The 24,404-nt window shown below is 48.3% G+C and overlaps 1 protein-coding gene across 7 annotated transcripts in view; it reads left to right on the top strand.

Moving 5' to 3' along the window:
* PCIF1 (phosphorylated CTD interacting factor 1) overlaps nucleotides 1-24,404 on the top strand; it is a 216,138-nt gene that overhangs the window by 147,203 nt on the left and 44,531 nt on the right. For all 7 annotated transcript variants that reach the window (XM_063960476.1, XM_063960475.1, XM_063960472.1 and 4 more), the window contains exons 11-15: nucleotides 172-347; nucleotides 806-892; nucleotides 9,804-9,988; nucleotides 10,426-10,519; nucleotides 10,603-10,778. In XM_063960476.1, the coding sequence (XP_063816546.1) occupies nucleotides 172-347; nucleotides 806-892; nucleotides 9,804-9,988; nucleotides 10,426-10,519; nucleotides 10,603-10,778 (718 nt within the window). The remainder of the gene's footprint in view (nucleotides 1-171; nucleotides 348-805; nucleotides 893-9,803; nucleotides 9,989-10,425; nucleotides 10,520-10,602; nucleotides 10,779-24,404) is intronic.

Genomic DNA, 24,404 nt, shown 5'->3' with positions numbered 1-24,404 from the left:
TACACCAACGACATGTAATATTTTGGGCATGGGTTTTCATTATGGTATTATACCATAATACAATTTTCAGTTTAAGTGTAGTTAGTCTTTCATGTGTTTACATTATTTATCTTCCAGTCTTTAATGAGTTACATTTGTAGGTATTAATTGTTTGCCACCTTTGTTTTATAGAGCCAGTGGCATTTGCTCCTTCCCCAGAGAAGAATGTGTTCTGTCACCCTATACGGCTGACCATGCCGGCATTGCCCCTCCAGGGGGGACTGGACGTGCAGCAGGATGGCAATATGGTGTGTGTGCGATACAAAGGGGAGTCCGTAAGAGTCAACCAGAGTTACTTCAGCAAATTGGTGAGCAGACACTTTTCCTTGCTAGGAAAACATCTCCATCTTATTCTTTGTCTATGGAGTGGTCTTAATATGTGAGAGCTCCAGGGAGTTAGGAGAGACTTTTTGTAGTATTGTACAGAAACCAGGTTTAAAGGTAGTTCAAGTACATGGTGGCAATACACACAAATTCAATTTAGATGGATAATATTTCATGCACAGTGTTCCCTACATACTAATTCATTCAGTCTATCTGATCTTGGGAGCCTGAATCATAGGATAAAAAGTTACATTTTGGGTCATTCAGTGGGGACATTGATTTAATTGATAGTTGTGGACTGTTGAATACCTCTTCTCAGCTAACTACGGTTCCCTTGATCCTATTCTAATTCTTGATTACATAGTGGGATGAAACAGTCCTGCACTTATAATGTCACTGTTACAGGGAAGTATTTACTAATTTGTCTTCCAATCCTCTTCAGTTCCAGCTCTATCGCCTCAGCTGCACAGATGATCCTGGGTCAGAAAAGTTCCTCTCTCGTGTGTGGTGTCTCTTACGGAGATATAAAGTATGTACAGGTGGATTAAAGCGGAAAGAACTTAAAGAATTACTACTCTTAACTTAAACTGTAGTATTGAGTGGTGTTCACGATAACTATCCTCTCTGCTCTTTGGCCAGATTCCTTGAAATTTTCTGTATGCTGTTCCTTCTAACCTGATGTATACAAACACCAGCCCCCTTCCATCTGTATATCCAGGTGCATTGAAATTGGATGGACTTAAGTGGAAATTGACATAAGGGGGTAAATGTAATGGGGTCATAGTTGCCAGAGGTGCAGAAGTTCGGGCAAGAATGCACATATTTTTAAAGTGCCAATCATTTACAAGGCAAAACCAGGTTTGTTTTGCCTTGGAATGATTGCCACTTTAAAATTATGGCCATTCTCGCCCAAAGTCCTGCACCTCTGTCAACTCGGACCTTATTACATGTGCCCCAACCACTCAGATTGTATTCATAAAATTAAATGGTAATAGAACAAGTGGTATGTTTACTATATTATTGGTATCCACCTACAGGTGCATCCTCAGACTTCTAGCTTCAATACACCATGCAGCACGAGATGCCTGACGTGAGTGAGCCGCCATGCCCCATGCAACTGTGCTAACATCTGTCTTTCTTTCTTTTTTTCTGTGCCGACAATGCAGCTTAGTCGCAATGCAATACGCATGAGGAGACTGTGCTGATTAATTTGACATGACACTTGTATATTGTATGTGACTGAGGGGTATATTTACTAAAGCTTCTAAAATGTAAAAGTGGTGATGTTGCCCATAGCAACCAATCTATAATTTCTCTAACGTCCTAGTGGATGCTGGGAACTCCGTAAGGACCATGGGGAATAGCGGGCTCCGAAGGAGGCTGGGCACTCTAGAAAGATCTTAGACTACCTGGTGTGCACTGGCTCCTCCCACTATGACCCTCCTCCAAGCCTCAGTTAGATTTCGTGCCCGGCCGAGGTTGGATGCACACTAGGGGCTCTCCTGAGCTCTTAGAAAGTTATAGTCTTAGAATTTGTTCTTTTCAGTGAGACCTGCTGGCAACAGGCTCACTGCAGCGAGGGACTAAGGGGAGAAGAAGCGAACTCGCCTGCTTGCAGCCGGATTGGGCTTCTTAGGCTACTGGACACCATTAGCTCCAGAGGGATCGACCGCAGGCCCAGCCTTGATGTTCGGTCCCGGAGCCGCGCCGCCGTCCCCCTTACAGAGCCAGAAGCAAGAAGATGGTCCGGAAAATCGGCGGCATGAAGACTCAGTCTTCACCAAGGTAGCGCACAGCACTGCAGCTGTGCGCCATTGCTCCTCTCACACACTTCATACTCCGGTCACTGAGGGTGCAGGGCGCTGGGGGGGGGGCGCCCTGAGGCAGCAATAAAAACACCTTGGCTGGCAAAAATACCTCAATATATAGCCCCAGGGGCTATATATGAGGTAAATACCCCTGCCAGAAGTCCATAAAAAACGGGAGAATAGGCCGCGAAAAAGGGGCGGAGCCTATCTCCTCAGCACACTGGCGCCATTTTCCCTCACAGCTCCGTTGGAGGGAAGCTCCCTGGCTCTCCCCTGCAGTCTACAAGGGTTAAAAAAAGAGAGAGGGGGCACTAAATTTAGGCGCAGTATACATTATATATATATAGATATAAAGCTATAGGGGACATAACTCAGTTAGTCCCTGCAGTATATAGCGCTCTGGTGTGTGCTGGCATACTCTCACTCTGTCCCCCCAAAGGGCTTTTGTGGGTCCTGTCCTCGTTTAGAGCATTCCCTGTGTGTCTGCGGTATGTCGGTACGGCTGTGTCGACATGTTGAATGAGGAGGCTTATATGGTGCCGGAACAGAGGCCGATATATGTGATGTCGCCCCCTGTGGGGCCGACACCAGAGTGGATAGAGAGGTAAAAGGTATTAACCGACAGTGTCAACTCCTTACATAAAAGGGTGGATGACGTAACAGCTGTGGGACAGCCGGCTTCGCAGCCCGCGCCTGCCCAGGCGTCTCAAAGGCCATCAGGGGCTCAAAAACGCCCGCTCTCTCAGATGGCAGACACAGATGTCGACACGGAGTCTGACTCCAGTGTCGACAAGGTGGAGACATATACACAATCCAATCCGTGACTTGATCCCGGCAATAAAAAATGTGTTATACATTTCTGACTTTAACCTCTATAAATGGGTTTTAGGTTTGGGGAGAAAAAACAGGCAGTGTTTTGTTCCCCCATCAGATGAATAAATGAAGTGTGTGAAAAGCGTGGGTTCCCCCGTTAAGAAACTGGTAATTTATAAAAAGTTACTGATGGCGTACCCTTTCCCGCCAGGAGGATAAGTTACGCTGGGAGATATCCCCTAGGGTGGATAAGGCGCTCACACGTTTGTCAAAAAAGGTGGCACTGCCGTCTTAGGATACGGCCACTTTAATAGGTACCTGTTGATAAAAAAAAACAAAAAAAAAAAAAAACAGGAGGCTATCCTGAAGTCTGTATTTACACACTCAGGTACTAGACTGAGACCTGCAGATAATGCTGCTGCAGCGTGGTTGGTGACCCTGTCAAACAGGGATAATAGTTGGCAAACATAAAAACATATTAAAGACGTTGTCTTATATATGGGGGATGCACTGAGGGATATTTTGCCGGCTGGCATCCAAAATAAATGTAATGTCCATTCTGTCAGGAGGGTATTAGAGACCTGTCACTGGACAGGTGATGCTGACTTAAAAAGCGCATAGAGAGCCTTATAAGAGTGAGGAATTATTTGGGGATGGTCTCTGGGACCTCGTATCCACAGCAACTGCTGGGAAGAAATAATTTTACCTCAGGTTTCCTCACAGAAAAAGGTACAGTCCTTTCGGCTTCAGAAGAGCAAGCGGGTCAAATGGCGCTTCCTTTCTGTACAGAGACAAGGGTAGAGGGAAAAAGCTGCACCAGTCAGCCTGTTCCCAGAATCAAGATTCTTCCCCCGCCTCCTGTGAGTACACACCATGACGCGGGTGCTCCACAGGTGTAGCCAGGTACGGTGGGGGGCCGCCTCAAAAATTTCAGCAATTAGTGGGCTCGCTCACAGGTGGATCCCTGTTTCTTCCAAGTAGTATTTCAGGGGTACAAGCTGGAATTAGAGATGTCTCCCCCCAGCCGTTTTCCTAAAATATGCCTTGCTGACAACTCCCTCAAGCAGGGAGGCTGTGCTAGAGGCAATTAATAAGCGGTATTCCCAGCAGGTAATACTCAAGGTGCCCCTACTTCAACAAGGAGGGGGTTACTATTCCACACGGGTTGGGGTACCGAAACCGCATGGTTCGGTGTGACCCATTTTATATTTAAAATCCTTGAACATAAAAAAATTCAAGTTCAAGATGGAATCGCTCAGGGCGGTTATTGCAAGCCTGGACGAGGGGGATTACATGGTATCCCGGGACATCAAGGATGCTTACCTGCATGTCCCCATTTACCATCCTCGCCAGGAGTACCTCAGATTTGTGGTACAGGATTACCATTACCAAGTCCAGACACTGCCGTTTGGACTGTACATGGCACCGAGGGTGTTTTATCAAGGTAATGGCCGAAATGATGATACTCCTTCAAAAAAAGGGAGTTGTAATTATCCTGTAATTGGACAATCTCGTTATAAGGGCGAGGTCCAAGGAGCAGTTGGTAGTCGGGGTAGCACTATTTGGGAAAGTGCTACAACAGCATAGGTGGATTCTAAACAGTCCAAAGTCACAGCTGGTTCCTATGACACGTCTACTGTTCCTGGGGATGGTTCTGGACATAAACCAGAAATAGTGTTTCTCCCGGAGGAGAAAGCCAAGGAGTTGTCATCTCTAGTCAGAGACCTCCTGAAACCAAAATAGGTAGCGGTGCATCATTGCACGCGAGTCCTGGGAAAAATGGTAGCTTCTTACGAAGCAATCCCATTAGGCAGGTTCCATACAAGAACTTTTCAGAGGGACCTGTTGGACAAGTGGTCCGGATCGCATCTTCCGATGCATAGGCTGATAACCCTGTCTCCAAGGACCAGGGTATCTCTACTAAGGTGGCTGCAGAGTGCCCATCTTCAAGAGTGCCGCAGGTTCGGCATACAGGACTAGGTCCTAGTGACCATAGATTCCAGCCTTTGAGGCTGGGGGGCAGTCACATAGGGAAGAAACTTCCAGGGACTTTGGTCAAGTCAGGTTATTTCCCTACACATAAATATTCTGGATCTGAGGGCCATTTACAATGCCCTGAGGCCAGCAAGGCCTCTGCTTCAAAACCAGCCGGTACTGATCCAATCAGACAACATCACGGCAGTCGCCCATGTAATCAACAGGGCGGCACAAAAAGCAGGATGGCGATGGCAGAAGCCACAAGGATTCTCCGATAGGCGGAAAATCATGTGTTAGCACTGTCAGCAGTGTTCATTCCCGGAGTGGACAACTGGGAAGCAGATCTTCTCAACAGACACGACCTCCACCCGGGAGAATGGGGACTTCCTCCAGAAGTCTTCCAATAGGATTGTACACCATTGGGAAAGGCCACAGGTGGACATGATGGCGTCCCGCCTTAACAAAAAGCTATAAAAGTTATTGCTCCAGGTCAAGGGACCCTCAGGCGATAGCTATGGACGCTCTGGTAACACCGTGGGTGTACCAGTCGGTTTAGGTGTTCTCCCCTCTGCCTCTCATACCAAAGGTACTGAGAATAATAAGAAGGCGAGGAGTAAGAACGATACTCGTGGATGGCCAAGAAGAGCTTGGTACCCAGAACTTCAAGAATTTATATCAGAGGACCAATGGCCTCTGCCACTCAGTCAGGACCTGCGGCAGCAGGGGCCCTGTCTGTTCCAAGACTTACCGCGGCTGCGTTTGACGGCATGGCGGTTGAACGCCGGATCCTGAAGGAAAAGGGTATTCCGGAGGAAGTAATTCCTACGCTTACTAAAGCCAGGAAAGAGGTTACAGCAACTCATTATCACCGCATATGGCGAAAATATGTTGCATGGTGTGAGGCCGAAAGGGCCCCAACAGAGGAATTTCAACTAGGTCGATTTCTGCATTTCCTGCAAGCAGGAGTGACTATGGGCCTTAAATTGGGTTCCATTAAGGTACAGATCTCGGCTCTGTCGATTTTCTTTCAAAAAAGAACTAGCTTCAGTACCTGAAGTTCAGACATTTATAAAAGGAGTGCTGCATAGTCAGCCCCCGTTTGTGCCTCCTGTGGCACCTTGGGATCTCAACGTGGTGTTGAGTTTTCTTAAAATCACTTTGGTTTGAACCACTAAAAACCGTGGATCTGAAATATCTCACATGGAAGGTGGTTATGTTATTTGCCTTGGCTTCTGCCAGGCGAGTATCAGAATTGGCGGCTTTGTCTTGTAAAAGCCCTTATTTGATTTTCCATATGGATAGGGCAGAATTGAGGACTCGTCCCCAGGTTCTACCTAAGGTGGTGTCAGCGTTTCACCTGAACCAGCCTATTGTGGTGCCTGCGGCTACTAAGGATTTGGAGGACTCCAAGTTGCTAGACGTTGTCAGGGCCCTGAAAATATATGTTTCCAGGACGGCTGGAGTCAGAAAATCTGACTCGCTGTTTATCCTATATGCACCCAACAAGCTGGGTGCTCCTGCTTCTAAGCAGACTATTGCTCGTTGGATTTGTAGTACAATTCAGCTTGCACATACTGTGGCAAGCCTGCCACAGCCAAAATCTGTCAATGCCCATTCCACAAGGAAGGTGGGCTCATCTTGGGCGGCTGCCCGAGGGGTCTCGGCTTTACAACTTTGCCGAGCAGCTACTTGGTCAGGGGCAAACACGTTTGCAAAATTCTACAAATTTGATACCCTGGCTGAGGAGGACCTGGAGTTCTCTCATTCGGTGCTGCAGAGTCATCCGCACTCTCCCGCCCGTTTGGGAGCTTTGGTATAATCCCCATGGTCCTTACGGAGTTCCCAGCATCCACTAGGACGTTAGAGAAAATAAGAATTTACTCACCGGTAATTCTATTTCTCGTAGTCCGTAGTGGATGCTGGGCGCCCATCCCAAGTGCGGTTTATCTGCATTACTTGTACATAGTTATTGTTAACTAAATCGGGTTATTGTTGAGCCATCTGTTGAGAGGCTCTATTGTTTCATACTGTTAACTGTGTTTCATATCACGAGTTGTACGGTGTGATTGGTGTGGCTGGTATGAGTCTTACCCGGGATTCAATATCCTTCCTTATTGTGTACGCTCGTCCGGGCACAGTACCTAACTGAGGCTTGGAGGAGGGTCATAGTGGGAGGAGCCAGTGCACACCAGGTAGTCTAAGATCTTTCTAGATTGCCCAGCCTCCTTCGGAGCCCGCTATTCCCCATGGTCCTTACGGAGTTCCCAGCATCCACTACGGACTACGAGAAATAGAATTACCGGTGAGTATATTCTTATTTTCTCTGTTGCATCCTAGAAAATGATAGACAGAATCTGATTGGTTGCTATGGGCAACATCGCCTCTTTTCATTTTTAGAAGCTTTTGTAAATTTGCCCTTTAGTTTGTATACAGAGCAGAGCTGAACTTGTATTGGAAAAAAGCTGCGGTTGCTACATTGTAGCACTTTGTGTACTAATTCAAAGACTCTCTTGCAGATATACAAGTGTCATATATCAAATTAATCAGCATTGTAACTAAGATGCATTTTCATCTAAAAAGAAGCAAAAAAGACACCCAAACACTAGAAGATTCTCACGCAACCTGGCTGGCCAAGAGGGGCTATTTGGTGTGACTGCAGCAAAGATGTATGAGGACACATCTGTATATACGTACAGTGCCTTGCTAAAGTATTCACCCAACCCCCACCCCATCCCTTGCATTTTGCATGTTTTGTTGCCTCACAACCTGGAATTAAAATGGATTGTTTGAAGGTTTGCATCATTTCATTCAGAGAACATGGCTACAACTTAAGATTTTTTTTTGTTTTTTTTTCATCGTGAAGCAAACATCAAATAGGACAAAATAACAGAAAACTTCAGCGTGCATAACTATTCACCCCCGTAAAATCAGTACTTTGTAGAGCCACCTTTTGCGGCAATTACAGCTGCAAGTCGCTTTGGATAAGTCTCTATGAGCTTGACACATCTTGCCACTGGGATTTTTTCTCATTCCTCAAGGCAAAACTGCTCCAGCTCCTTCATGTTGGATGGTTTCTGCTTGTGAACAGCAATCTTCAAGTCTGACCACAGATTCTCAATTGGATTGAGATCTGGGCTTTGACTAGGCCATTCAACACATTTAAATGTTTCCCCTTAAACCACTCGAGTGTTGCTTTAGCAGTATGCTTCGGGTAATTGTCCTGCTGGAAGGTGAACCTCCGTCCCAGTCTCAAATCACAGGCAGACTGAAACATGTTTTGCTCAAGAATATCACTGTATTTAGCACCATCCATCTTTCCCTAGACTCGAATCAGTTTCCCAGTCCCTGCTGCTGAAAAACATCCCCACAGCATGATGCTGCCACCAGCATGTTTCACTGTGGGGATGGTGTTCTTGGGGTGATAGGATTTGTTGGGTTTGCACCAGACATAGCGTTTTCCTTGTTGGCCAAAAAGATTGATTTTAGTCTCATCTGACCAGAGCACCTTCTTCCATACATATTTAGGGAGTCGTCCACATGCCTTTTGGCAAACTCAAAACGTGCCTTCTTATTTTTAACACTAAGTAATTGCTTTTTTCTGGACACTCTTCCATAAAGCGCAGCTCTATGGAGTATACGGCTTATTGTGGTCACATGCGCAGATACACCAGTCCCTGCCGTGGAACTCTGCAGCTCCTTCAGCGTTACCTTTGGTCTCTGTGCTGCCTCTCTGATTAATACACTCCTTGCCCGATCTGTAAGTTTTGGTGGCCGGCCCTCTCTTGGCAGGTTTGTTGTGGTACCATGTTCTTTCCATTTGAAGATAATGGATTTGATGGATTTAGATATATTTTTTTTTATAACCCAACCATGAATTGTACTTCTCAGCAACTTTGTCCCTGACTTGTTTGGAGAGCTCCTTGGTCTTCATGGTGTGATGCCTCTTACTTAGTGGTGTTGCAGCCTCTGGGGCCTTTCAGAAAAGGTGTGTTTATACTGACAATTATAACCCAACCATGACTTGTACTTCTCAGCAACTTTGTCCCTGACTTGTTTGGAGAGCTCCTTGGTCTTCATGGTGTGATGCCTCTTACTTAGTGGTGTTGCTGCCTCTGGGGCCTTTCAGAAAAGGTGCGATTATACTGACAGATCATGTGACACTTGCACACAGATGGACTTACTTTCACTAATTATGTGACTTCTGAAGGTAATTGAATGCACCAGAACTTTTAAGGGGCTTTATAGCAAAGGGGGTGAATACATATGCACATGCCAATTTTCAGATTTTTATTTATAAAAAAATATTTTTTTAGATTCATTTTTCTCATTTCACTTCACCGGCTTAGACTATTTTGTGCAGATCCATCACATAAAATGCAGATAAAAAAAATTAATGAAATTACAGGTTGTAATGTAACAAAATAGGTAAAAAGCCAAGGGGGGTGAATACTTTAGCAAGGCACTGTGTATGTATATATATATATATATATATATATATATATATATATAGAGAGAGAGAGAGAGAGAGAGATATGTATGTATAAAATCAGGCTCAGATTTTAACTCCCTATTCCTTTAAAAAAACAATCTAGCTCATGGCAACCTCCCTTTTCCAACACCTACCCCCTCTCCATGGTGATCACATTTGAGGTACCTCATCTCAAGGATTAGTTACTGCCATGGATTGTCAGTTAAGAGAGGAGAGTTTAATGTTATTCATGTGATCTCCACCCAATACTAGATTTTACATTTATGAGGCGTTCTTCTTTAAGGCTCATACAAATAGTTTTTAAAAAGGGTAGTGTATAAGATGTGCCTAACATCTAGTTTTGTATTATACAGATGATGTCAGGTACAGCACAGTATGAAGGCTCCGGACTACAGGGGGCGCTCCCTGTCCATGTATTGCAAGCTTTGCACAGGATTTTCGGTGTAACCTCCGAATGCTTTGCTTCCCCCTTGAACTGTTATTTCAAGCAGTACTGCTCTGCTTTTGCAGACACAGATGGATACTTTGGCTCCAGGGGGTGAGTGTTCATATTTTTATTCCCTGTGCAGTATGTGTGATTTATGAGAATACCATTTGCATGGCAGCTATTGGACTCCATTCTTTACTGACTGTGTACACAGGTGTGAGTGGAGAGCATATCCTGCCTACAACCAGATTTTGCCATGTTTTCATCTCGTCAGTGTAGAGCAGGGAATATTCTGCTCTGCAGGGAAGGTCTTTCCACATTACCTCGCTGAGAATGTGTATGAGGTTTAAAATCTCATTGGCTGAAAGCTCCTACACTAGATATGCAAGTATGCATATCGTCCAGGAGCATTGAAACCTTCCTCAGTTGCTTGACTTTTCATTGAGGTGGTAGGTCTGAATAGTTATCAGTATGAACTTATTTTAAGTTGTGCAATTTAAATAGATGCTAGATCATTTGGTATACCTTTATATTTTATTTCCTCTTAGGCCGTGTCTCAGCTTCTTTCCAGTCAGTGGTTCTTTTGAAGCCAACCCTCCATTCAGTGAGGAACTAATGGATGCCATGGTCACTCATTTCGAGGTACAGGAAAAACGTATATCTCTGACAGTTGATCAGTATCCAAATTGTTATTTCTTTTGCTAAGGGACTTTTTTCATCTGCAGAATCTCCTGGACAGTTCAGACCAGCCTCTGTCTTTCATAGTGTTCATCCCTGAGTGGAGGGACCCGCCTACACCTGCTCTCACCCGTATGGAGGAAAGTCGTTTCAAGCGGCACCAGCTAGTGCTCCCTGCTTTCCAGCATGAATACCGCAGTGGCTCTCAGCATGTGTGTAAGAGGTATGCATATCTGGTTAATCAGGGCTTGACAAATTTTTCTAAAATCTAGGAACCAGCATAAAAGAGTAGGAGCCATCCCACCATGTCGCCCCCTCCCCGCAGCCACATCACTGAGCAACCTCCCCCATGACCACACAACTTAGGGGGTACCCCCAGGCAAACCAGCCCTCCACAGCCACACTGTTGGGTAGCTACCACCTAGAAAGAAACAAACCCCCTTCTCCCCCCCCCCCCCCCCCCCATCCGCAACATTAATGAGCAGCTAAACCCCCCCACAACTAAGGGGGTGCCCCAGGCAAACAATCCCCCGCAGTGTGGCTGGACACCTCATGGATATAGCTGGTTAAGATGAAGCACAACAGTATAACTTACACCGAACACCCTAATACTTCTAGAATACTCACTCCCCACATTGATCCCATTGAAAGACCCTGTAGTCAGCCTCTTTTTAGCCACTCTCTTAGTCAAAAATGTCAGATACCAAATAACAGCAGTCAGTCCTGATGTGATATGTCACCTATCTCATGTTCTAGCAAGGTATGGCAGCTTTCACACTTATATTTGTGATTGTTATTAGTAGTTCTTTTATGTCAAGCAACATCTGTTTTAGGTTTTGTCTTTATATATCTGTTTTATGTTGTTTTATTTTTTTTCTCTCTCCACTTTTAACACCCCTGTGTATTCTGCGGAAAGTCCCACCTGGTTCCTCCACTACCGTGCAACACAGCCATCCAGCTCTTCAGCATTGTGCCACCATTACTCTCAATCACGACTACACACATAATCTTCACTATCCTCCTCAGATCCTATTCCAGCCACATTTTCTACATCAAATTTGTTAATACTTACCTCATATTTACAACTGGTTCTAAAGTAGTCTTTTTTTTTTTCCCCTCTTACGTCCTAGAGGATGCTAGGGTCCACATTAGTACCATGGGGTTTAGACGGGTCCACTAGGAGCCACTGGCACTTTAAGAGTTTGAGAGTGTGGGTTGGCTTTTCCCTCTATGCCCCTCCTACCAGACTCAGTTTAGAAAATGTGCCCGGAGGAGCCGGTCACAGCTAGGGGAGCTCCTAGAGCTTCTTTAGTTTTATTATTTTTCTAAGAGTTAAGTTGAGCCACTATCTCCGCTGACAGGACATTAGCTCCTGAGGGTGATGATGGTTAGCCACCCCAGGCGACCGTTCACTCCCACAGCATGCCGCCACCCCCTAACAGAGCCAGAAGATTCCGGTGGCGAGTGAGTCACCGGCCCCCTCAGCAAGTGGGGAGCCGGTGTGAAGATGGCGGCAACAGGGTGGGAGCGCAGTATTAACCGCGCTCCGGAGGCTCAGCGGTATATAATGCAGCGCTGTGAGGGGCGCCCTGAGCCAGTGCCTATACCCTACACTGGTCAGCAAGCCTGTTAGGTACCTCGGTTACACTGCCAGCAGAAATCCTAAGGCCAGTATAAAGAATTGAGGAGCGGGAGGCAGCGCCATGTTCAGGGGGCAGAGCTTCTCCTCAGAGCGGACCCAGCAGTGTTCAGTGCCATTTTCCTGCCTGCAAATCCTATACAGAGATGCTGACAGGGAGAGCTGTCCCTCCAAGCAACTACAGCTATCCCGTGCGGTACCAGGGGGTTGTGGAAGGGGGGGGGAGGCTGTGTAAATACTGTGTAGTCTATTAACGTACACAGTAAGCGCTAAGTAGTTGTATTATATCTACCTCAGTAAGTTCTGTGTGTGGGTTGGCTCCAATTTCTGTGTCTCTCTGTGGCATACTTGGGGGGAAACTGTCTGACATTTCCCTATGTGTGGGTGTTTGTTGTCTCACATAGCAATGTCTTGTCTCAGATCCCTATTAATGAGCCTGAGTGGTTGTCCTCTATTAAGGGGATGATCTCTCAGATCTCTACGAGGTAGCTGATACTGAGACTGAAACTCAGGTGTTAAAGTACTATACGGCAGTTTGGTCAGGTTCTGTTCCTATTCCTGCAAAATCCCCTAGTATGTTCCCACAGAAACATGCACTTGCCCAGATTATGCAAGATGACACGGATACCGACTCTGATACAGCAGACGGTCATGGGGACGTGCTGAGGGGGGCGGCATCCCTTGCAAAGGGGGTGCAGCTCATGATTGAGGCCATTAGAGATGTGTTAAACATTAATGACACGCCACCTGAGCTGGTTGAGGAGGCTTACTTCACTGACAATAAGAAAGCCTCGCTAACCTTCCCTGCGTCAAAAGAATTAAACGCTATATTTGAAAAATCCTGGGAAGACCCGGAGAAAAAATTCCAGATCCCAAGAATAGTTCTGGTTGCTATTCCCTTCCCTGAGGAAGATAGGAAAAAATGGGAAAACCCACCCATAGTTGACGCATTTGTCTCCAGACTGTCTAAAAAGGTGGTTTTACCTGTCCCTGGATCTACCGCGTTAAAAGAACCAGCTGATCGTAAGATTGACACTGCGCTCAAATCCAAATACACTGCTTCAGGAGTGGCGTTAAGGCCCACTGTTGCCTGTGCATGGATTTCTAAAGCCATAGTAAAGTGGTCAGGCACATTACTAGAGGATTTGGATACAATGGATAGAAGTAACATTGAATAGTTTCTACGTAACATACAGGGTTCTGCGGGGTTCATGGCGGAATCCATGAAGGACCTGGGTACGCTGACTGCATGGATTTCTTCCATGTCGGTCTCAGCTCGCAGGGGACTGGCTACGCCAATGGTCTGCAGACGCGGAATCCAGGAGAAGTGTGGAGAACCTACCCTACACAAGTCAGGCTCTTTTTGGGGAAGCGTTGGATGCGTGGATTTCCACAGCAACCGCGAGTAAGTCACCTTTCCTTCCCTCTGCTACACCTTCTATGAAGAAACCATTTTCTCTGACGTCCTAGTGGATGCTGGGAACTCCGTAAGGACCATGGGGATTAGCGGCTCCGCAGGAGACTGGGCACAAAAGTAAAAGCTTTAGGAGTACCTGGTGTGCACTGGCTCCTCCCCCTATGACCCTCCTCCAAGCCTCAGTTAGATTTTTGTGCCCGGCCGAGAAGGGTGCACACTAGGGGCTCTCCTGAGCTTCTTAGTGAAAGTTTTAGTTTTAGGTTTTTTATTTTCAGTGAGACCTGCTGGCAACAGGCTCACTGCATCGAGGGACTAAGGGGAGAAGAAGCGAACTCACCTGCGTGCAGAGTGGATTGGGCTTCTTAGGCTACTGGACACCATTAGCTCCAGAGGGACCGAACACAGGCCCAGCCTCGGAGCTCGGTCCCAGAGCCGCGCCGCCGGCCCCCTTACAGAGCCAGAAACAAGAAGAGGTCCGGAAAAATCGGCGGCAGAAGACATCAGTCTTCAACAAGGTAGCGCACAGCACTGCAGCTGTGCGCCATTGTTACTCAGGCACACTTCACACTCCGGTCACTGAGGGTGCAGGGCGCTAGGGGGGGGGCGCCCTGAGCAGCAATGTAAAACACCTTGGCTGGCATAAATACACCACATATAACCCTCAGGGCTATATGGATGTATTTTAACCCCTGCCAGAACTTACAAAAAAGCGGGAGAAAAGGCCGCCGAGAAGGGGGCGGAGCCTATCTCCTCAGCACACAGGCGCCATTTTCCATCACAGCTCCGCTGGAAGGACGTCTCCCTGACTCTCCCCTGCAGTCCTGCACTACAGAAAAGGGTAAAAAAGAGAGGGGGGGCACTAATTTGGCGCAGTTTTGATACTAACAGCAGCTATAAAGGGAAAAGCACATTTTATAGTGGTATTCCTGTCTATATATAGCGCTCTGGTGTGTGCTGGCATACTCTCCCTCTGTCTCCCCAAAGGGCTAGTGGTGTCCTGTCCTCTATCAGAGCATTCCCTGTGTGTGTGCGGTGTGTCGGTACGATTGTGTCGACATGTTTGAGGAGGAAAATGAGATGGAGGCGGAGCAATTGCCTATTATACAGTTGTCACCCCCTGGGGAGTCGACACCTGAGTGGATGAGCTTATGGAAGGAATTGCGTGACAGTGTCAGCTCGTTACGACAGACAGTTGACGACATGAGACAGCCGGCTACTCAGCTTGTGCCTGTCCAAGGGTCTCAAACGCCATCAGGGGCTTTAAAACGCCCGTTACCTCAAATGACAGACACGGATACTGACTCCAGTGTCGACGATGATGAGACAAACGTGACTTCCACTAGGGCCACACGTTACATGATTGAAGCAATTAAAAATGTATTGCATATCTCTGATAATACAAGTACCACTAAAAAGGGTATTATGTTTGGTGAGAAAAAACTGCCTGTAGTTTTTCCTGTATCCGAGGAATTAAATGAAGTGTGTGATGAGGCGTGGGTTTCCCCCGATAAAAAACTGATAATTCCTAAAAGGTTATTGGCATCGTACCCTTTCCCGCCAGAGGATAGGGCACGTTGGGAAACACCCCCTAGGGTGGATAAAGCGCTCACACGTTTGTCAAAACAGGTAGCACTACCCTCTCCTGATACGGCCGCCCTAAAGGAACCTGCCGATAGAAAGCTGGAGAATATCCTAAAATGTATATACTCTCACACGGGTGTTATACTGCGACCAGCAATCGCCTCAGCCTGGATGTGCAGTGCGGGCCTGGCGTGGTCGGATTCCCTGACTGAAAATATTGATACCCTAGATAGGGACAGTATATTACTGACTATAGAGCATTTGAAGGATGCATTTCTATAGATGCGTGATGCACAGAGGGATATTTGCCGACTGGCATCAAGAGTTAGCGCGCTGTCCATTTCTGCTAGAAGAGGTTTATGGACGCGGCAGTGGTCAGGTGATGCGGATTCTAAAAGGCACATTGCCTTATAAGGGGGAGGAGTTATTTGGGGTAGGTCTATCAGACCTGGTAGCCACGGCAACTGCTGGAAAATCCACATTTTTACCCCAGGTAGCTTCTCAACCTAAGAAGACGCCGTATTATCAGGCGCAGTCCTTTCGGCCCCATAAGGGCAAGCGGGCAAAAGGCGCCTCATTTCTGCCCCGTGGCAGAGGGAGAGGAAAAAGGCTGCAACAAACAGCCAGTTCCCAGGAACAAAAGCCCTCTCCCGCCTCCGCAAAGTCCTCAGCATGACGCTGGGGCTTTACAAGCAGACACGGTGGGGGCCCGTCTCAAGAAGTTCAGTGCGCAGTGGGCCCACTCGCAAGTGGACCCCTGGATCCTTCAAGTGGAATCTCAGGGGTACAAATTGGAATTCGAGACGTCTCCCCCTCGCCGTTTTCTAAAGTCTGCTTTACCGACGTCTCCCTCAGACAGGGAGGCAGTATTGGAAGCCATTCACAAGCTGTATTCCCAGCAGGTGATAATCAAGGTACCCCTCCTACAACAGGGAAAGGGGTACTATTCCACACTATTTGTGGTACCGAAGCCGGACGGCTCGGTGAGACCAATTTTAAACCTAAAATCCTTGAACACTTACATACAAAGGTTCAAATTCAAGATGGAGTCACTCAGAGCAGTGATTGCAAACCTGGAAGACGGGGACTATATGGTGTCTCTGGACATCAAAGATGCTTACCTACATGTCCCAATTTACCCTTCTCACCAAGGGTACCTCAGGTTTGTGGTACAGAACTGTCACTATCAGTTTCAGACGCTGCCGTTTGGATTGTCCACGGCACCCCGGGTCTTTACCAAGGTAATGGCCGAAATGATGATACTCCTTCGAAGGAAGGGAGTTTTAGTTATCCCTTACTTGGACGATCTCCTGATAAGGGCAAGATCCAGGGAACAGTTGGAAGTCGGGGTAGCACTATCTCAGATAGTGCTGCGCCAGCACGGTTGGATTCTCAATATTCCAAAATCTCAGCTGATCCCGACTACCCGACTCCTATTCCTAGGGATGATCCTGGACACAGTCCAGAAAAAGGTGTTTCTCCCGGAGGAGAAAGCCAGGGAGTTATCCGAACTAGTCAGAAATCTCCTAAAACCAGGCCAAGTCTCAGTGCATCAATGCACAAGGGTCCTGGGAAAGATGGTGGCTTCTTACGAAGCAATCCCATTCGGCAGATTCCACGCAAGAACCTTCCAGTGGGATCTGCTAGACAAATGGTCCGGGTCGCATCTTCAGATGCATCAGCGGATAATCTTGTCACCAAGGACAAGGGTGTCTCTCCTGTTGTGGTTGCAGAGTGCTCATCTTCTAGAGGGCCGCAGATTCGGCATTCAGGACTGGGTCCTGGTGACCACGGATGCCAGCCTGAGAGGCTGGGGAGCAGTCACACAGGGACGAAATTTCCAGGGCTTGTGGTCAAGCCTGGAGACATCACTTCACATAAATATCCTGGAGCTAAGGGCCATCTACAATGCTCTAAGCCTAGCAAGACCTCTGCTTCAAGGTCAGCTGGTGCTGATCCAGTCAGACAACATCACGGCAGTCGCCCACGTAAACAGACAGGGCGGCACAAGAAGCAGGAGGGCAATGACAGAAGTTGCAAGGATTCTTTGCTGGGCGGAAAATCATGTGATAGCACTGTCAGCAGTGTTCATTCCGGGAGTGGACAACTGGGAAGCAGACTTCCTCAGCAGACACGACCTCCATCCGGGGGAGTGGGGACTTCACCCAGAAGTCTTCCACATGATTGTGAACCGTTGGGAAAAACCAAAGGTGGACATGATGGCGTCCCGCCTCAACAAAAAACTGGACAGGTATTGCGCCAGGTCAAGGGACCCTCAGGCAATAGCTGTGGACGCTCTGGTAACACCGTGGGTGTACCAGTCAGTGTATGTGTTCCCTCCTCTGCCTCTCATACCCAAGGTACTGAGGATCATAAGAAGGAGAGGAGTAAGGACTATACTCGTGGCTCCGGATTGGCCAAGAAGGACTTGGTACCCGGAACTTCAAGAGATGCTCACAGAGGACCCGTGGCCTCTACCTCTAAGAAAGGACCTGCTTCAGCAGGGACCCTGTCTGTTCCAAGACTTACCGCGGCTGCGTTTGACGGCATGGCGGTTGAACGCCGGATCCTGAAGGAAAAAGGCATTCCGGATGAAGTCATCCCTACCCTGATCAAAGCCAGGAAGGATGTAACCGTGCAGCATTATCACCGTATTTGGCGTAAATATGTTGCGTGGTGCGAGGCCAGGAAGGCCCCTACAGAGGAATTTCAACTGGGTCGTTTCCTACATTTCCTGCAAACAGGACTGTCTATGGGCCTAAAATTAGGGTCCATTAAGGTTCAAATTTCGGCCCTGTCGATTTTCTTCCAGAAAGAACTGGCTTCAGTTCCTGAAGTTCAGACGTTTGTCAAGGGGGTACTGCATATACAGCCTCCTTTTGTGCCTCCAGTGGCACCTTGGGATCTCAATGTAGTTTTGGGGTTCCTAAAATCACATTGGTTTGAACCACTCTCCACTGTGGACTTAAAATATCTCACTTGGAAAGTGGTAATGTTGTTAGCCCTGGCTTCAGCCAGGCGTGTCTCAGAATTGGCGGCTTTATCCTATAAAAGCCCTTACCTAATTTTTCATACGGACAGGGCAGAATTGAGGACTCGTCCTCAATTTCTCCCTAAGGTGGTTTCAGCATTTCACTTGAACCAGCCTATTGTGGTGCCTGCGGCTACTAGGGACTTGGAGGACTCCAAGTTGCTGGACGTAGTCAGGGCCCTGAAAATATATGTATCCAGGACGGCTGGAGTCAGGAAATCTGATACGCTGTTTATCCTGTATGCACCCAACAAGCTGGGTGCTCCTGCTTCTAAGCAGACTATTGCTCGTTGGATTTGTAGTACAATTCAGCTTGCACATTCTGTGGCAGGCCTGCCACAGCCAAAATCTGTAAAAGCCCATTCCACAAGGAAGGTGGGCTCATCTTGGGCGGCTGCCCGAGGGGTCTCTGCTTTACAACTTTGCCGAGCAGCTACTTGGTCAGGGGCAAACACGTTTGCTAAATTCTACAAATTTGATACCCTGGCTGAGGAGGACCTTGAGTTCTCTCATTCGGTGCTGCAGAGTCATCCGCACTCTCCCGCCCGTTTGGGAGCTTTGGTATAATCCCCATGGTCCTTACGGAGTTCCCAGCATCCACTAGGACGTCAGAGAAAATAAGAATTTACTTACCGATAATTCTATTTCTCATAGTCCGTAGTGGATGCTGGGCGCCCATCCCAAGTGCGGATTGTCTGCAATACTTGTACATAGTTATTGTTACAAAAATCGGGTTATTATTGTTGTGAGCCATCTTTCAGAGGCTCCTCTGTTATCATGCTGTTAACTGGGTTCAGATCACAGGTTGTACGGTGTGATTGGTGTGGCTGGTATGAGTCTTACCCGGGATTCAAAATCCTTCCTTATTGTGTACGCTCGTCCGGGCACAGTATCCTAACTGAGGCTTGGGGGAGGGTCATAGGGGGAGGAGCCAGTGCACACCAGGTAGTCCTAAAGCTTTTACTTTTGTGCCCAGTCTCCTGTGGAGCCGCTAATCCCCATGGTCCTTACGGAGTTCCCAGCATCCACTACGGACTATGAGAAATAGAATTATCGGTAAGTAAATTCTTATTTTCCTTCAGCTGTGTCGCAGTCCTTTCGGACCGCTAAGGCAAAAAAGTCCAAGCCTCCTACCACTTTCTTTAGAGGTGGTCGTGCAAAATCCAAAAAGCCTGCACCCGCAGGCTCCCAGGACCAGAAACCTGCTTCTAGTTTCTCAAACTCCTCAGCATGATGGTGGACCGCACAACCTGGAGGACGGGCTGATGGGTGCGAGATTCGGACGTTTCAGACACGTCTGGGTGTCATCCGGCCTGGATCCCTGGGTAACATGATTTCTGCTGCGGGGTACACTGGGCTCCACAAGGATAGACATAGGGGTGCAGAGTAGGATCTTGATCCGAGGCACCAACAAGCTCAAAAGCTTTGACTGTTCCCAGAATACATAGCATTGCCTCCTCTATAACCCCGCCTCCCTGCACAGGAGCTCAGTTTTGTAGTTGGTGCCGCAGATAGCAGGCACATAACAGAGGGGCTGCTCTGGGCAGCCCTAAGAAGAGCTTTTTTGAGAAGAAAAGCGAAGACTTTCAGGGCTGTAGCAGTGTGTACATATCTAGTGACTTTACTGCTGCAGCTCCATCTCTCCCCAACGGCGCTGTACACTCCCGAGCCCTGGTTGCCGGGTAACTACAGCAGGAGGCTCCGGTTTTCTTCTGGTCAGGCACACACGACGGGGGCTCTCTGGGATCGCGTGGCCGCACTTCGGGAGGTGGTGAGTGGGTCCCACTCGCGGGACCCGTGCTTTATCGTGATCCGGTGCGGCCGGTGGGAGGCGGGCCACGCATGCTGGCGGTGGACACTGGCAGTACAGGCGATCCCACTAGATCACCAGGGCATGGGTGCAGGTCAGGTTTTCCCTTAAAACCTTTTAATGTGTAGCTCGCAGTACCTGGTGGTTTTGCCAGCAGAGGGGATAAGGCTTAGACCTGGAGCCCCTCCCCCAGCCCCAGGGCGCCATTTCCAGCAAATGTTCCCACCCTGGAGCTGCATATCTGTCTCTCCCTCACTCCCTGTCAGTGTTTGGGCGCCATTTCTCTCAGCTACACTGTTCCTGGGACTGCTTGGGCAAATCCTCCTGTGTAAAGCCGCCTGGTTGTCAGCGCTGTGACTTTACATGACACTTAAGTATTCTACATGTCAATTAGACAGTGTTAGAGAAAGAGTGCATTTAGTCAGTGTTCTCTGGTACAAGTACCCTGTGATATACATCCAGTTCTTACTGTGCAGTGTTATATCTATTGACTACATAGCTATATATATAAGCTGGTCCAGTGCAGTATTATTGTTAGTAATAACCTCTGCATTGTTTAACTGTGACTATATGTGTGTGCATTAGCTTGCTGATTTCCATTTCGTGTCTCTCACTCAACTTGCTATCCCTATATTCCATAACCTGAGGGGGCTTGGTGCGTCAGGTTTTATAATTATATAGGATTTTCACAAGATATACTTTAATACGTATTTTTCTCTGTGATTTTAGTCACTATATCTCTCCTGTATCTCTGCTTGTGCTGACTACACTGCGCAGGGGTTTGGGTAAGAGGTATTGTGCTCCTGACAATTGTTCTGTGTTACCTGATACTGCAAGTTATATCATGTCTGCTTCTGAGGGTAACGGTTCTGGGGCTGAACACACTGCCGGTGTTGCTGAAGCCACAGATCCCTATGAGGAGACTATAGCAGCTGTGGGCTCTGGGGGCTCCTTGCCCCCCAGTTGGACTGTGGCAACGGGGGTGCATAATGACCCACCGTGGGCTACTTTCTCCACGCTTCTACATACGCTAGTTACCAAACTAACACCCCTATGGGACCTCCTATGCCGGTGCAACCGTATGTGGTCCCTGCAGCTAACCCGCCGTGGGCGGATAATTTGTCTGCTCAATTGAAGAAGTTGAACCAGTACTTGACTACTAAAAAGCCTGACCCTCGCTCGCCTAAGACCAAGGGGTCCTCTGAGCGAGCTCTTATCTCCTCACAATCCACTGCTGTCACTGACACCTCGTCTGATGAAGATGGCGCTTACACTGACACCACAGATTCTGACACAGATACTGCTAATGGGGAGGGTAGTTCACATGTGGATGTTCTTTTGGAGGCTATTAAATTAATTTTACAGATTACGGATGATCCCGAGCCATCCGCCCCTCCTAAGAAACAAGATAGGTTCAAGCGTCAGAAGGTGGTTAAACAAGTTTTACCTCACTCTGACCACCTAGTGGATATACGTCAGGAACCCTGGGGAAACCTGGTAAGAAGTTTGTGCCTCAAAAGAAGATGCTGGCTCGCTATCCCCTCGCGCCTGAGCTGTCTAAAAATTGGGAAACGCCTCCTCCAGTAGACTCACATGTGGCTAGGATGGTGGTTTCCTCAGCTCTACCTGTCACTACCGTCACGTCTCTAAAAGAGCCTACGGATAAACATGTGGAGAGTTGTCTAAAAGCGATTTACACCCTCACGGGTGCTGCACAAAGGCCCACTATTGCAGCAACATGGGCTGCAGAGGCTATTGAAGCATGGGCCCTAGAGTTAGAAGCTGAAATCTCTTCTGACCATGCTAGACAATGCTTGTCATATATTGTCACAGCTTCTCACTATATTAAAGAGGCGGCTTCTGATACCGGTATTCTAGCAGCCAAGGCCTCTACTACATCAGTCCTGGCTCGCCGGATATTGTGGCTGAGATCCTGGTCTGTGGATCTGGACTCTAGAAAAACCCTGGAGGTTCTCCCTTTCAAGGGAGATATTCTGTTTGGGGAGGACTTAAATAAGATAGTGGCTGACTTGGCTACTGCCAAAACTGCCTGTCTGCCTAATACCGCTACTTCTGTGTTGAAGGCTAAAGGTACTTCCTTTCTCCCCTTTCGTCCTTCAGGTAAAGCAAAAGGTCAGGCGAACAAAAAGCAGGCCCGCACTTCCAAACCTGGTAAGCCGAAGCCCAAAAGAGCCTGGGCTACCCGTCAGCCAGCTTCCAAGACCGATAAGCCTGTTGCATGACGGGGCGGGCCTCCCCCTGGGGGATCCCAGGGTGGGGGGCCGGCTTCTAGGGTATACCCAGGAATGGTTGAAGACCACTTCAGATGCCTGGGTACGGGAAGTCGTCACTCGAGGTTACGCCATAGCTTTCAAAAACCGACCCCCTCATCGATTTTGCCGGACAGACGTCCCGTTGGACCAGACAAAGGCAAACACTCTACATTCGTTGGTACAGACCCTCCTGACTACAGGAGTCGTAGTACAGGTGCCTCTTGCTCAGAGGGGCCGGGGGTACTATTCTCCGCTGTTTCTGGTCCCGAAACCGAATGGGTCCTCCCGGCCCATTCTCAACCTCAAGGCATTGAACAGGTTTGTGAAAGTTTCCAAGTTCTGTATGGAAACCTTTCGCTCTATAGTTCTGGCCTTGGAACCTGGGGACTACATGGTCTCCCTGGACATACAGGATGCTTACCTGCATATTCCTATAGCAGTGTCACATCAGCAATACCTGAGGTTTTGCGATTGGCAACCTCCATTACCAGTTTTGGGCGTTACCTTTTGGTTTAACTACGGCTCCGCGAGTCTTCACCAAAGTTATGACGGTGGTACTCCGCCGTCAAGGGGTCAGGATACTGCCGTATCTGATCGACTTGTATATCCTGGCAAATTCCCCAGAACTTCTCCTACGTCATCTGGATATGACTGTCTGGTTTCTACAAGCCCACTGGTGGCTCATCAACTGGAAGAAATCCTCCCTGGTCCCTGCTCAGAGCATGGTGCACCTGTGAGCGCTATTGGACACTCACAACCAGCGGTTGTTCTTGTCTCAGGAGAAAGTCCTGAAGCGTCAGGACAGGATTCGTTGCTTTCTTTCTCGTCCGCAAGTGTCGATACATTCGGCGATGCAGGTGCTGGGCCTCATGGTATCAGCATTCGACATGGTGGAGTATGCTCCATTCCATTCTCGCCCCCTCCAGAGGCTGATTCTAGCCAAGTGGGACGGCCTGCCTCACCGGATCAGGTCTCACATGATCTCATTGACTCCGGAGGTCCGTCTGTCGCTGCACTGGTGGCTCCAGGACCAACGGTTGTGCAGGGGCCGTCCCTTCTGGATATCCGACTGGGTCCTGTTGACGACAGATGCCAGTCTAAGAGGTTGAGGCGCGGTGCTGGAGCAACACTCCCTTCAGGGTCGGTGGACCAAGGAGGAATCTCTCCTCTCGATCAACATTCTGGAATTGTGGGCGGTCTTCAATGCGTTGAACCTGGCCCAGCATTTAATTCAGAACCGTCCTGTTCAAGTACAGTCGGACAACGCCACCACAGTGGCTTACATAAATCATCAAGGCGGCACTCGAAGCCGTTTGGCAATGAAGGAAGTCTCTCGGATTCTACATTGGGCGGAACGCCATCTACCGGCCATATCGGCAATATTCATTCCGGGAGTCCTGAATTGGGAAGCGGACTTTCTCAGTCGTAAGGATGTACACGCCGGAGAGTGGGGCCTCCATCCAGAAGTGTTTCAACTCCTAGTGGAAAAGTGGGGCCTTCCAGACGTAGATCTGATGGCGTCTCGACACAATGACAAGGTTCCGGTCTTCGGAGCAAGGACAAGGGATCTTTAAGCAGCATTCGTGGATGCGCTGCCGGTGCCGTGGAGGTTTCAGCTGCCGTACGTGTTCCCTCCGGTGTCACTCCTGCCCAGGGTAATTCGGAAGTTCAAGCAAGAAAGAGGAATTCTGCTTCTCATAGCTCCAGCGTGGCCCAGATGGCACTGGTTCTCAGACCTGCAGGGCCTATCGTCAGAGCGTCCAATTCTACTTCCACAACGCCCAGACCTCCTCGTTCAGGGCCCCTTTGTCTACCAGGACCTAGCCCGGCTGTCTTTGACAGCGTGGCTCTTGAAGCTTCCGACTTGAGGGCTAAAGGGTTTTCTGAGGCGGTCATTCAAACTATGTTGCGGGCCCGGAAACCGGCTTCTGCTCGGATTTACTATAGGGTCTGGCATTCTTACTTTGGTGCGCATCTAACCGTTATGACGCTTCCAAGTTTAGTATAGCCAAGCTGTTGGCCTTTCTTCAGCAGGGCCTGGACTTAGGCCTGCGTCTGGCCTCCCTCAAGGTTCAAATATCTGCCTTGTCGGTGTGGT

The sequence above is a fragment of the Pseudophryne corroboree genome, chromosome 3 (genome assembly GCF_028390025.1).
Source record: "Pseudophryne corroboree isolate aPseCor3 chromosome 3, aPseCor3.hap2, whole genome shotgun sequence".
In the NCBI taxonomy this organism is placed as follows: domain Eukaryota; kingdom Metazoa; phylum Chordata; class Amphibia; order Anura; family Myobatrachidae; genus Pseudophryne; species Pseudophryne corroboree.
The sequence above is the reverse complement of the archived record's forward strand: the minus strand, read 5'-3'. Positions and strand labels throughout refer to the sequence as shown.